A 12,865-nucleotide genomic window follows, 5' to 3' on the forward strand; every position below is an offset into this window, starting at 1 on the left:
CGCTGGAGAATGAAAGTCAAAGCAAACAGACGTCTACTGTAGTTTATGTGTAACGCGCTTATTTCTGAATCGCATTATTTGTAGTTGTACTAAGTTTCAGTTATGCTTTTGTTATTGCTCTTTGTCTTGACATCGCTGATTTACGTATTATTAGGCTACGGTTACAGCATTTTTTTTTACTGATCCTGTTGTAACAGAAAGCATCTGTAAGCTTTCTACTTACATCGATTTTCAGGATTTAAAGAAGACGGTGGTGGTTCATCAATAAATGTGGCTCAGTTGTTAGCGCTACTGCTTTGCAGTGCTAGGGTCCTAGGTTCAAATCTCATCAAGGGCACCATCAGCTTTGAAAAACTCCATACAGATGTCACCCTTGGTCAGATTTGAACCTTCAACTCCGGCACTGCCAGGCAACAGTGCTAAGGACTGAGCCACCATGCTTGCTCTTCCTTCTTTCTCCGCTAGAGGAGAACAAGAAATACAAAGTCCATGCAGATATTGTCTTTGGTCATATTTGAACCAGCACAGCAAGGCAACAGTGGTAATGACTGAGCAACCATGCTTCTTCTTTCTTCTCCGTCTTCCTCCTCTTCCAGAGAAGAATGAAGTGAAGGGCAAAGAAGATATTATTCTCCTCCTGCTCTTTCTCTGTAGGAGGAAAAAGCTCAGTTTTAGCACTGTTCCCTTATAACATTGCGGTTCTAGGTTCATGTCTGATAATGGACAACATCTCCATGTTCTCATTGTGTTTATTCTTCTCAAGCAGTGAGGAGGAGAGTTGACACAGGACCCCTACTCTTGGAATCGGTGGGGTCTCGGCGGTGAGGCCCCTACCGATCAGACTTTTATCACCTACCCTAAGTTAAAGGGGTTGTGTTATCTAGACAACTCGTTTCTATATACCCTGTCAACATTTCCATCGCAAGGGAGGAGCTCAGATTACGTAAAGGCAGATGAATGTGTAATGAGGATACATTAGAAAGTTGAATTATTTTTTACAACAATGCCACTTACAGACAAAAAACAATTCCTCAACAAGCACATCTAAACAATTTATATAAACAAGCATTAATGAGGTCTAAAACTAAGGGTTCCGGAATGTAATCGGATCGAATGAGAACTCTGGAAACACTAAAAATAAGAACGATGTACGAAATAAGTCTTTGATATCCGTGATTTAAGGCACGCTGTAATACTTGGCACATACGTATTTTGGAAATACATAAGTAACCATACTTTCTTTGTTTTTTCTTTAGACTATTGTTAGAGGCAGCAAACCTTTACAAGATGCATCCATCAATGGCTTACTAGAAGACTTTGACAATATATCCGTAACACGCTCAAATTCCCTTAGAAAAGAAAGCCCTCCTACTCCCCGCCAGGGGCATTCCAACCATTCAAAGAGTTACCCTGAAGAAAATGGCTTTTTTACCTTTTCCCACTACAGTGAAACCGAAATCCCAAGAAGCAGTATTGCTGAACGCTACAAGGAGAGGAGCCTGAGCGCGGAGGAGGCCGAAGGCTACTACAGGGCCAACAAGCCAACCAGACATAATGGGCATCCGGTTAAAATGAGGTCTTACGAAGCCTACTTTCCTGAAGTTAAAAATGTGAAGGCCGATATGTTAAGTTATCCCTCAGAATACCACCCACACCTGGAAGCAAAAAGTAAATCTGTCGATCAGTGTGGAACGTCATGGGACTACCACAGGATCACTGGTGCATCTCTTCAGGACTACAGGGACTACTTCCCACCTTCTATTACAGGGACCGTCATGTTAAGCGAGGGCTCGAAAGAAAGACTAGAATATAGTGAATGGGGAGATGGGCTTTCCAAGGACGATTATGATAAGAGGCCGAAGTCATCCTATGTAACTCAAACGAGCCCTCAACCAGCCATACGACAGAGGTCAAGATCAGGATCAGGCCTTCAAGAACCAGTCATACCATATGGTGCACTGAAAACAAACCAGCAAGGGCACTCGTTTGCTTCGTACACTTACCCCCGTTTGTCTGAAACTGCAGCATGCATTCCAAAGGTAAGTCGTTCCTTCCTCATACAAGCCATTGTTGTATATTGCCTCACTCACACTTATCCATCGTACGTAGACGATTCCCCTCTAATGGAAACGTTAATGGTTGGTCTATAACATACAAGAATATACTATAGATATAGTTGTTCGCGATTGTCTCGTGCTGACGGTTTTGTGATAATTATATGTGTCTTTGTTTTAACTGAAAGGATGTCGGGATTCATCAAGCAGCGAGATATATGTTAAGTAATCCATAAAGACTATAATCTTTCCGTATTTATCTTCGCAACTCGGTAGTTGTTAGTACATTGTTATTAGGCATGGGGGATCGTAGCTCCTTCACCCTTCAGGATCAGAGATTTGTCACGGTTTTATATTCGGGATTTCGGCACCGCCTTCTTAAAGCCGTAACGTTTTTATGCAGTAGAAATGGCATATGAGCTTTTTTTTGTGTGTTAGCATAGTTACTAGAGATGAGCGAGCATGCTCGGTAAGGTCAGTTACTTCGGCGAGCCTCGCTCATCTCAAGTAACTGCCTTCTCCGCCAAGCATGCTCGCGGGGGTAAGTGGCGGGGAAGAGCGGAGGGAAGAGAGAGAGTTCTCTCTCACTCTCCCCCCCAACTGCTCCCCTCCGCCCCCCCCCGAGCACGCTCGGAGGAGAAGGCAGTTACTCGAGATGAGCGAGGCTCGCCGAAGTAACTGACCTTACCGAGCATGCTCGCTCATCTCTAATAGTTACATTGATTACAAATTTTTATAGTTTTTAATGTTTTTTCTACTTTTAGGCCACGGTCAGACAAGCAGTGTTCTTTGCGCATGTATAGACGCATTTTAAAAATGACTTTATTAGTACGAATACGTTCCAATGAAAGCGGTCACATGTGCGTTTTTTTACAAGCGCAAAAAGTTGCACCTGCAGCAGATAGGACATGTGAGTGCAAATGCGCCCGTTCTCACAATTTTTTCCTGCATTTTTATACATGCGTGAAAAATTCCTTAAACAGTATATAATTTTAGTTTTTAATGAAAAAAGGGCTTTCTTTTTGTGGAGTGAGTTGTAGTACCATTTTGGGAAGCATAAGTCTTTTTGATCACTTTTATTCAAACTTTTTGGGAGCCAGGAAGACAAAAACAATTCCGGAATTCTGTACTTTCTTTTATTGCTTTCACCATGCAGTATGAATATTGTGATATTTTAATTGTTTGGACTTTTATATATACAACAATATAAAATATGCGGGGGGGGGGGAGACTTTAATTGTTTAGATTTTTTTATGGGAAAAGGGTGTTTTTTTACTACTTTTAATGTTTTTGTTTAACTGCTAATTTTGTTTTTTACATTTTTATTTAGTCCGCACAGGAGACTTGAAATTGCAATCATTTGATTGCTTGTACTATATAAGGCAATACTTCAGTATTGCAGTATATCATTTTTCAATGTTGCCTATGAAGTCCTGCCACAGCTAGGGCTTGATAGGCATCTATGCATGGCAGTCTTCATCTAATCAGCTTGTGCTGTAATACACTGCGGATCTCTCATATGTAAACCTGCAGTGCAAAATATGCAAGTATCCGCTCTGTGCGAACATACCCTTGTGGTGCCCGTATAAGATGCTGCATCCAAATAATATGGCATTAGAAAGTCCACATCATGTACCACCAAATAATACTGGGTGGTTTAATTTGCCATTGGAGTTCCTCTGCTTCGCAGCCCTCTAAGAAATGAGCCCTTGGCATTTGCCCAGATTGCCATCCCCTATAACTGTCCCTGATGGCAGAGTCAACAGTTTGAGGAACATAATGTGAGGAGAGGTGAAGCTTATGACAGAGATAGTACATGTGGTCTGGCCAAGCAGGGAATAATTTGGGCAGATTGGCGGTAATTAGCAACGTAGTCCAATTAGTAATTGCAGTGATGTCACAATGCGTCTGGTGGGCGAGGGACGGGCACTGAGGCTCATTTTACCTTAATAGAGCAATGATTGAAAAATATCTGATGCCACAGTAGTATTCTCCCTCAGCCTCTGCGTTTCAGCATGTGACTCCTGGTACCCTATGTATCATGTATGTGCCTTCTAATTTGGAAAAAGTGCTTTTAATGCAACAGATAAGTGAAAATCCTTGCTGGAATCCTGCAGTCATCCCTTGTAATGTACGCCCAGTCCTCCTTGTCACGTATCCTGTAGATATAGCTTGCACGCATGCCAGGACAACAGCTTTTCCGGTGCGTTAATGGCCTTATTACTAATTTGTTTTGAAAGCAACAAAGAAACTAATTTGAACTGAGAATAATGCAACATATGTAGAAATGGATGTGTCCCTTCTGTCCCTGATGAAGTTATCATATATAACAGGAGATGCTCCTAAAATGGGGAAAAAGCCTTTAAAATCATGTTGTTTATTAGAGCCTTTGCCAATAGCATCCAGGTGTGCTTACAATAACCGCAAGGTTGTACAACTGCTGAGAGAATCAAATGTTAATACAAAGCGAACAATAGCATTAATACATTGTACCGGACTTTATATAATAGAGTCTCTGGGTTTTATTCTGCTTAACCCTTTCCAATCCACTGTCTGACTTCTGAAGACATTATGATTTAAGGCTGTACAGCTCCGATGTTGGAAGACGTCCGTCGGGGTTCTCTTACTGTATATTGCCAGCCTCTCTGCTGTTGGAGCCTATCCAACGTGTCACCTCATGCAGTACTGGCTTTAGCCAGCATATAGCACAGTTGTCTAAGAAAAAGAGTAAGCCCCCTAGGAAAACTAGGATACAAATTGGATTGGAAAGGGTTAAAGCTTAAGTGACTGTGTCAGCACTCGGTAAACAACTCAAGAAAGAAGTTACTTAACTTATTAAACCGTATTAAATGATTGTGAACCAGTTTTAACCTTCGGGGAGAAGATCTCCAGAGATAAATCTCTGTACATGGGCAGATAAGAGAAAAGAAAGGAAGAGATGAAGCGCGAAAGGGGAGTTGGGGGAGTACAACAGCCCCTAGTGGTGAAGGGGAAATTGGGAAATGAGTAAGAGTATTAAGAGTGGAGAAGCAACAGAGGGAAGTGGAGGGGGGGGGGAGAGGAAAGAAGAGGAGAAAAAGAGGGCCTTGTGTGGCAGTCCTAAGCTCTCGTTCACGACCTGAAGGTTGCGGGTTCAATCCCTGTGTGGTTCAGGTAGCCGACTCAAGGTTGACTCAGCCTTCCATCCATCCGAAGTCGGTAAAATGAGTACCCAGCTTGCTGGGGGGTAAAAAGATGACTGGGGAAGGCAATAGCAAACCACCCCGCAAATACTGTGTGCCAAGAATGTGTCACCCCAGGGGTCAGTCATGACTCGGTGCTTGCGCCAGGGGACTTTACCTTTACCTATTAAGAGTGAAGAAGTAACAGGATGGGTGTGGGGTGGGGTGGGGAGGAAAGAAGAGGAGAAAGAGAGTGTGGAAAAGAGAGAAAGAGAATGCCTCAGTCCAACTCTAGCAACAGAAACCCTATCAATCTATTGGGTAGGCAAAACCCCATTCACGAGCCACTGATCAAACGACCCTGCCGTATAAGGGCTTGTTTTTTGCGTGGTGAACTGTGGTTTTTAATGGAGCCATTTTTGGGTACATAGACTATATTGTAAAGCTTTTATTATTTTTATTATGATCGCAGGGATAGAAAACGCATCAATTCTGCCATGGACATTTATGCAGCATAAATGACACAATACATTTTTTGTCTGCGGGTCGGTACGATTACAACGATAGCAAAATTCTTATTTTTTTAGGTTTTTACACTTTTCTGCAATAAAAAACCTTTTTTGGGAAATCTTTTTTTTTTTTTCTAAATCGCTGCATTCAAAGTCCTGTAACGTTTTATTTTTTCCATGGACAGAGCTCTATGAGGGCTTTTTTGCAAGACGAGCTGTAGTTTTTATTGGTACCATTTTGGGGTACTATTTTGGGTTACATATGGCTTTTTTGAGCACTTTTAATGATAATTTTTAGCATTTTGCCTCAGTTTTTTAGCATTTTTTTACGCTTTTTGATGTGCTGAATAAAAAGATTATTCAACTTATTGTACGTGTCTTTACGGACACGACGATACCAAATATGTGGGATTTTTAAAAAATTTTTATGCTAATCTGAGAAAAAGCATAAAAAAAGGATTTTTTTGCATTTTTATTTTTTGCACATTATTTTGATCTTTTTTTTTACACCAGTTGTGTCTCTGTGGGGGACTTACACCATATCACCGATGATCGCTATGATAAGGCATTGCAGGACTTCTTTCCTGCAATGCCTTATCGCCTATTACAGCGATCATAGGCAATGGTAATACAAGACGCCTGTAGGTGGCGTCCTGTTACCATGGCAACCCGCCGGGCTCTCTGCGATTGCATCGCGAGAGCCCGCTGATGTCACAATGGGAGCGCGCTCCTTCTGTGAACCCTTTCCCTGCCACAATCTACATAGATCGCGGCAGGTAAGGGGTTAACAGTGACAGCCGGCTCCCGCTGCTGGATAGCGCAAGATCTGTCATAAACTCGTGCTATCCCTATGACGTAATGACATAAGGGTACATCATGTTGCGGGAAGTACCTTGCTGCCAGGACGTACCCTTATGTCATATGGAGAGAAGGGATTAAGGGGAATTTTTATAATGTTTTCCAATTCAATTCATGGAGTGAATTTTCACCCTTGAATATATTTTTTTTGTAATCTATATATAGCACTGTGCAAAACTTTTAGGCGGGTGTAGAAAAAATGCTGCAAAGTTAGTATGCTTTCAAAAATAGAAGTGTTAAATGTTTTTTTTTGTTAATTAACAAAATGCAAAGTTAAAAAATATTATAACTCTAAATCAGTATTTGGTGTGACCGCCCTTTGCCTTCAAAACACCATCAGTTCTTCTAGGTTTATTTGCACAAATCAGGGATTTTGTAGGATCATAGTCAGGTGTATGGTTAACTAATTACACCAAACAGGTAATAGTGATCATTATTTTCATATGTAGGGTAAAACATTAAGGCCTCAGTCACAAGGGCACATCCGCATCCGTACACTGGCGCCGATGTGCCCGTGTGACTGCAGGAAGGAGACGGCCATACCTAAAGACGGCCGTCTCTCTGCAGCGCCGAAGGAAAGAACATGTGACCGGCAATGAAGCCGGTCACATATTCTTTCCTCCGGCGCTGCAGAGAGACGGCCGTCTTCAGGTACGGCCGTCTGCTGGTGTCAGTAACACGGGCTCATCGGCGCCTGTGTACGGTGTGCAAGAGACTTAAAACTGGGTGAGGAACAGCCAAAATGCTACAAAGATGAGGTTATGGAAGACAGTTTCATGTCCCAGGTCATACACCATGGCAAGACTGAGAACAGCAAAATACACAAGGTATTTATCCGGCATCAGCAAGGTCTCTCCTAGGCAAAGACTTCAAAGCAGACTGGGGTTTCAAGATATCCTGCTCGAGCTCTTTTGAAGAAGCACAAGGAAACGGGCAATGTTGAGGGTCATAGACACAATGGTTGACCAAGATAAATTAGTGCAGCAGATTAAATACACATCATGCATACTTCCCTTCAAAATCAGAAGATGTCCATCAGCTGAGAACTGGAAGAAACCTGTGGGCCCCAGGTACACCATCTATTGTTCGGAGGAGTTTGGCCAGGATTGATCCTTCTGGAAGAATTGCAGCCAAAAAGCCAAACTTTCAATGTAGAAACAAGGCCAAGTGACTCAATTACTGTATGTACAAAAACAAAGTACCTGGGGTGCAGAAAATGGCAGCAGCAGGTGCTCTGGACTGATGAGTCAAAATGTTAAATTTTTGGCTGTAACAGAAGACAGTTTGTTCTCTGAAGGGCTGGAGAGTGGGACAATAACGAGTTTCTGCAGGCAGCAGTGAAGCATGGTAGAAAGCAGTACAATAATGAGTTTCTGCAGGCAGCAGCGAAGCATGGTGGAGAGCGGTACAATAGTGAGTGTCTGCAGGCAGCAGTGGAGAGCAGTACAATTATGAGTGTCTGCAGACAGCAGTGAAGCATGGTGGAGAGCAGTACATAATGAGTGTCTGCAGGCAGCAGTGAAGCATGGGGGAGAGCGGTACAATAGTGAGTGTCTGCAGGCAGCAGTGGAGCATAGTGAAGAGCGGTACAATAATGAGTGTGCATGTAGCAGTGAAGCATGGTGAAGAGCGGTACAATAATGAGTGTCTGCAGGCAGCAGTGAAGCTTGGTGGAGAGCGGTGCTTCTAAAAAGAGTCCGGTGAGCGCTTCCATAGCAGCCTATTGCTTTCTATAGCAATGTGGTTTACACGCTGCCGTAGCAGCGTGTAAATCACGCTCCTCTGACCAAGCCCTAATGCAGAAATCCATTATAAAGATGTATTAAGAGCCGGGAAGAAATTATTTCCCTTAAATGGAGAAAACTGGCCTCTATCTCATTGGGTTTATTTGGCCTTTCTCTTGATCATCAGTGGGAAGGAAATGGGCTAAAGTGGATGGACATATGTCTTTTTTTGACCTAACATACTATATTACTATGTAAGAAATGTGTCCACACATAATCTTAGACCTAAATATGTTGTAAAATGGTGCAGATTGTATTGTAAGCCAGAGAATATTACAGACACTTACAATACAGTCCATCGAATGCCGTTTGCTGGTGCTACATAAAACATCCTCCATCCTTTTGAATTGGATGAAGGATATATTGGACTCGCCTTCCTAGAGTTTGCTATGTGAACATGTTTGAAGTGGAGTAAAAACCAGCTGGATGTCATATTGGCAACAGAGAAACAGGGAGTGCACCAAGATCGTCCACTCTCAACATTGGCGAGTATTAACCCCTTCCCGCTCCAGGACGTACATTTACGTCCTGGAGCGTCGGGGTATGTATGCAGAGAGGTCGACCTCTCTTCATACAGCGCAGGCGTCAGCTGTTTATTACAGCTGACACCTGCGGGCAATAGTTCTGACAGCGGCATGACCCTGGACAACAAAAATGCACTTTGAATTTTTTTCCTAATTTTGGGTCGAGAAACTGTAATGTGACAGTAGATTTTATTAGCTCTGTTTTTTAACCTATACTAATCTCAAATCAAAATACTAAAAATACTCTTTGAAGTTCTTTCTTTTCTCAAAATAACTAAACTACCCTAATTTTGGGTCGAGGATAATGAATGTGACGTTATATTTTGTTTAGTAGGCCTAACTCTGGTCTTATAGATACAGTAACTTCAAATAAAAGGGCTTAAACACGTGAACGGATTCTCTTTCAAGTCGCTTGTACTCCTTTTCTGGGGCGTCTCTTGTCACTGTCCAACAGTAGTCTGCAGGCAGAGAAGCTTCCATTTTCCCTGATACCTTCATTTCATTTTCGATGTATCCTGATGGAATCGCTCTCTATGTTCGTCACACGCGGCGCCGCAGTTGTCAGGGAACAAGTCCAGGTGAGAATGTAGGAAGTGGATTTTGAGTGACATGTTGTAACCTAATCGATGGCACTTCTCTAGAAGTTTATTCACAATCTCAACGTAGTTGTCAACTCTTCGATTTCCCAGGAAGCCATGGGCAACATCTTTAATGCCTCCCATGCTGCTCTCTCATGAACCTAAAGAACTTGCTCAAAGTTTTTATTTTTAAGAAGATGACGAATCTGCGGGCCAATGAAGATGCCTTCTGTAACTTTAGCATCACTGAGCTGTGGAAATTGTCTTGAGATACTCAAAAGCTTTTCCACCCCAGTTCATCTCCTTTACAAAGTTCTTCATGAGTCCAACTTAAATGGGCTACATCTCAGAGCCAAGAGCTAACTCAAAGTTTTCAATGGTACAAAGAAAAAAGTCACTCCGCGCTCTAACAGGACTAGGTGTACTTCTCAATCAGTTAAACACAGCGTTCCAAAAGCTGATAAAACCCAGGGAGCCCTTCTTGACTCCAGACATCTCTCCGGTCATCCCGGATAAGTAGATAAAGGTCTTCTTAATACAATGCCACCTTGGACGAGGGGTGCAGGTGGGATAGCCCTAGGTAGGGTTAACCCACCATGCACCAGGTGAGTTAAAATTCAACCTTATCATTTTTTGAGGAAAAAGCACAAGGCGCTTGTCTTATACTCGTTCTTTCAAAGTTTTCAATGTCATTTTCATTTCTTCCATGATGAAATTATTAAGAAATACCTATTTTCAAGTCGGAAAGATTTTCACTGTTGACTAGTGTTATCGTCTCTAACAATAATCACAGACTGTACGTGTGCATCTGACTCTACTGTAGTGCCTGGACTGACCCTATGTCTACCATATGGACATAGAAAATCTAGTCCATGGACAAATCCTACATATTCCAGAAGTGAAAAGTATAACCATAGCAGCCTAAATGTATGAAAGAGCAGTTAGTAGCATTTTGTATCGATGCCGTAAATTAAAAGTGACACATTAATTATTGAGCCCTAATGAGGTTTCTGTGATGTAAAACCAGCAATTGGCAGGTCGGTGTCTCCTACATGTTGCTCTCCGTCAGCTCAAGTCACGAGCAGTAATTCCCGCCTGCAGTCACCAGTGAATCCTTCAGAGTTGTCAAGAGCCGTTCCTCCAGCCTGAAAGGCTTAGTTCAAAGCAAATCTACTTGACTTAAATCTTAATGACTGGCTTCTATATATATATTTTTAAACCACTCCGTTAAAGGCGCTCCGTATAATATAGTGAACATTTCAAATTAGGCTCATGAATTTTCATGTCTAATCCATATCTGCCACCAAGTTCAGCCATTCTGTAAAGAGCTTATATAGAAAATCAGAGAACTCTTTATTTGAGTTTCGCTATTTTGAGAAATTTGTAAATTCATCCTCAATTAATGAGCATGCATGAAACCTATCCTTAAAGCGACCCTCTGATTTTGTGCTCCTCTGCCGTCCTTCTGATACACTGGTTGTTTGGGTGTCCAAGGCTTCCGACGCAATATTATTATTTCCTAATCACCACAGTGCGTTAATAGTGTTAGATTACCAATGTAATATACCTGACCTCTGAATGGCCAGAGTTGCTCACGTAATCAGCACTAGCTAACCATAACCATAGAACAGTATACATTAGGTAGTTAGAAAATCACTGCGGCCATCTTGGACAGCCATAAACGAATCCCAAAACTGGTGACCTGGAGGGTAAAGCTCCTACTCCCGCAATCAAGCAGAGCAGGTCAGGTCTTTGGCTGTCAGACACAGCAGAGGACCTGGAGAAGAAGGAAGAATCAATTTTTGACTGCTTCTGCCTTCTCCTTTCCCGGCTACATAGTGCTCAATGAGCGCTATGTACTAAAGAGAGAAAGCAGAATTGTTATTTCTGCTATTTGACCCAGCGATCACATGACTGCAGAGTGTCTCCTGCCACAGCTGAGCTGCAGGGTCCTAGCAGATCCAAGTCAGCTCTGTTAGTGACTACTGTCACTACAATGGATATTTTCTCCTGTAACTGGGGCTGTTATGGATTCCCCTGTTACAATGGGAAAGTGTGAATTAAAAAGAAAAGACAATGTGTATGACCCCCAGAGGTCTTATATGACATAATGGAGGACATAGATGCTAAAAAATTCTACAAAAATAAGTATTAAAAAAATTACAGAATAAAATAAAAATATATACATAAAAAAGAAAATGACCCACTGCTAACACAAACCAAAGCCGTCGCCTTATGCGCCCTGTAATCCAAGAATATGCACATTATATATCAAAATGTCCGAAACAAAATGAGGAGCCCGTCCCTATACTTTATTTTAGAGTAAATGTATTAATTAGAAAAATAAACAACTATAAATTTTAAAAAACTGTTTGCTTTTTACTGTTTTTGTTTTTACCAACAAACTAAAATTTGGGGAAAAACAAGTCAGTGAAAAAAGATATAAAAAATAACCCCATATGTCACTGGAAAAAACATAGCAAAAATAATTTTGGTGGCTGAAGAAAATGAAAATAGGGCAGTAAAACCACCAAATGGCTAAAAGCCCTATAAAGTATCTGATCCTTTAAAAACAAAACACCCTAGTTATTAACCCTTTCCAATCCACTGTCTGACGTCTGAAGACATTATGATTTAAGGCTGTATAGCTCCGATGTTGGAAGACGTCCGTCGGGGTTTTCTTACTGTATATAGCCAGCCTCTCTGCTGTTGGAGCCTATCCAACGTGTCACCTCATGCAGTACTGGCTTTAGCCAGCATATAGCACTGTTGTATAACAGCAGAAAAAGAGTAAGCCCCCTAGGAAAACCAGGATACAAATTGGATTGGAAAGGGTTACGGGGTTTTCTGATATTTTCTGAATTTCACAGGTGGCAGAGAAGTGTTCAAAAGAAAAGATTAAAACAGGACTCACCTTTTAAAAATTCTTCCAGTTCAGCGCTGTCACTCCGGTGTGCCCATATTCTGGTCCTGAAAACTCCTGCAGCGGTGCCTTTCATCGTTGGCGTGACTGTTGCAGCCAATCACTGGCCTCTGTGGTCATGTTTACGTATATGAATGCTGAGGCCAGTGATTGGCTGCAACGGTCACAGAGGCATTTTAGTGGCATGCATTTTTTACGGTAGTTTGAAATGCAGGGGATTGTTGGACACACAAAAAAAATTAGGAGCAGAAAATGGGGTAGTAGTAAACAATAAGGCGAACTTCACAGGGTTGAATCACGGCCCTATATCGCACTCACCAACATAAAATTTCCTCCAGCGCGGTTAACAGCCACAGCGGAGGATCGCAGAGTTTCTCCCATTGTTTTCAATGGGGTAACCTCGCATCGCACCGTGTGCACCATTTGAAACTCCGCAACATGACTCAAGTCCGCTGCAGAATTTGTCCAAGAAAC

At 42.0% G+C, this 12,865-nt stretch overlaps 1 protein-coding gene across 2 annotated transcripts in view; it reads left to right on the forward strand.

Annotated features, from left to right (window-relative positions):
- PAK5 (p21 (RAC1) activated kinase 5) overlaps positions 1–12,865 on the forward strand; it is a 145,955-nt gene that overhangs the window by 89,696 nt on the left and 43,394 nt on the right. For both annotated transcript variants that reach the window (XM_066595655.1, XM_066595657.1), the window contains one exon: positions 1,257–2,039. In XM_066595655.1, the coding sequence (XP_066451752.1) occupies positions 1,257–2,039 (783 nt within the window). The remainder of the gene's footprint in view (positions 1–1,256; positions 2,040–12,865) is intronic.

This window comes from Eleutherodactylus coqui, chromosome 3 (genome assembly GCF_035609145.1).
Source record: "Eleutherodactylus coqui strain aEleCoq1 chromosome 3, aEleCoq1.hap1, whole genome shotgun sequence".
Classification (NCBI taxonomy): Eukaryota; Metazoa; Chordata; class Amphibia; order Anura; family Eleutherodactylidae; genus Eleutherodactylus; species Eleutherodactylus coqui.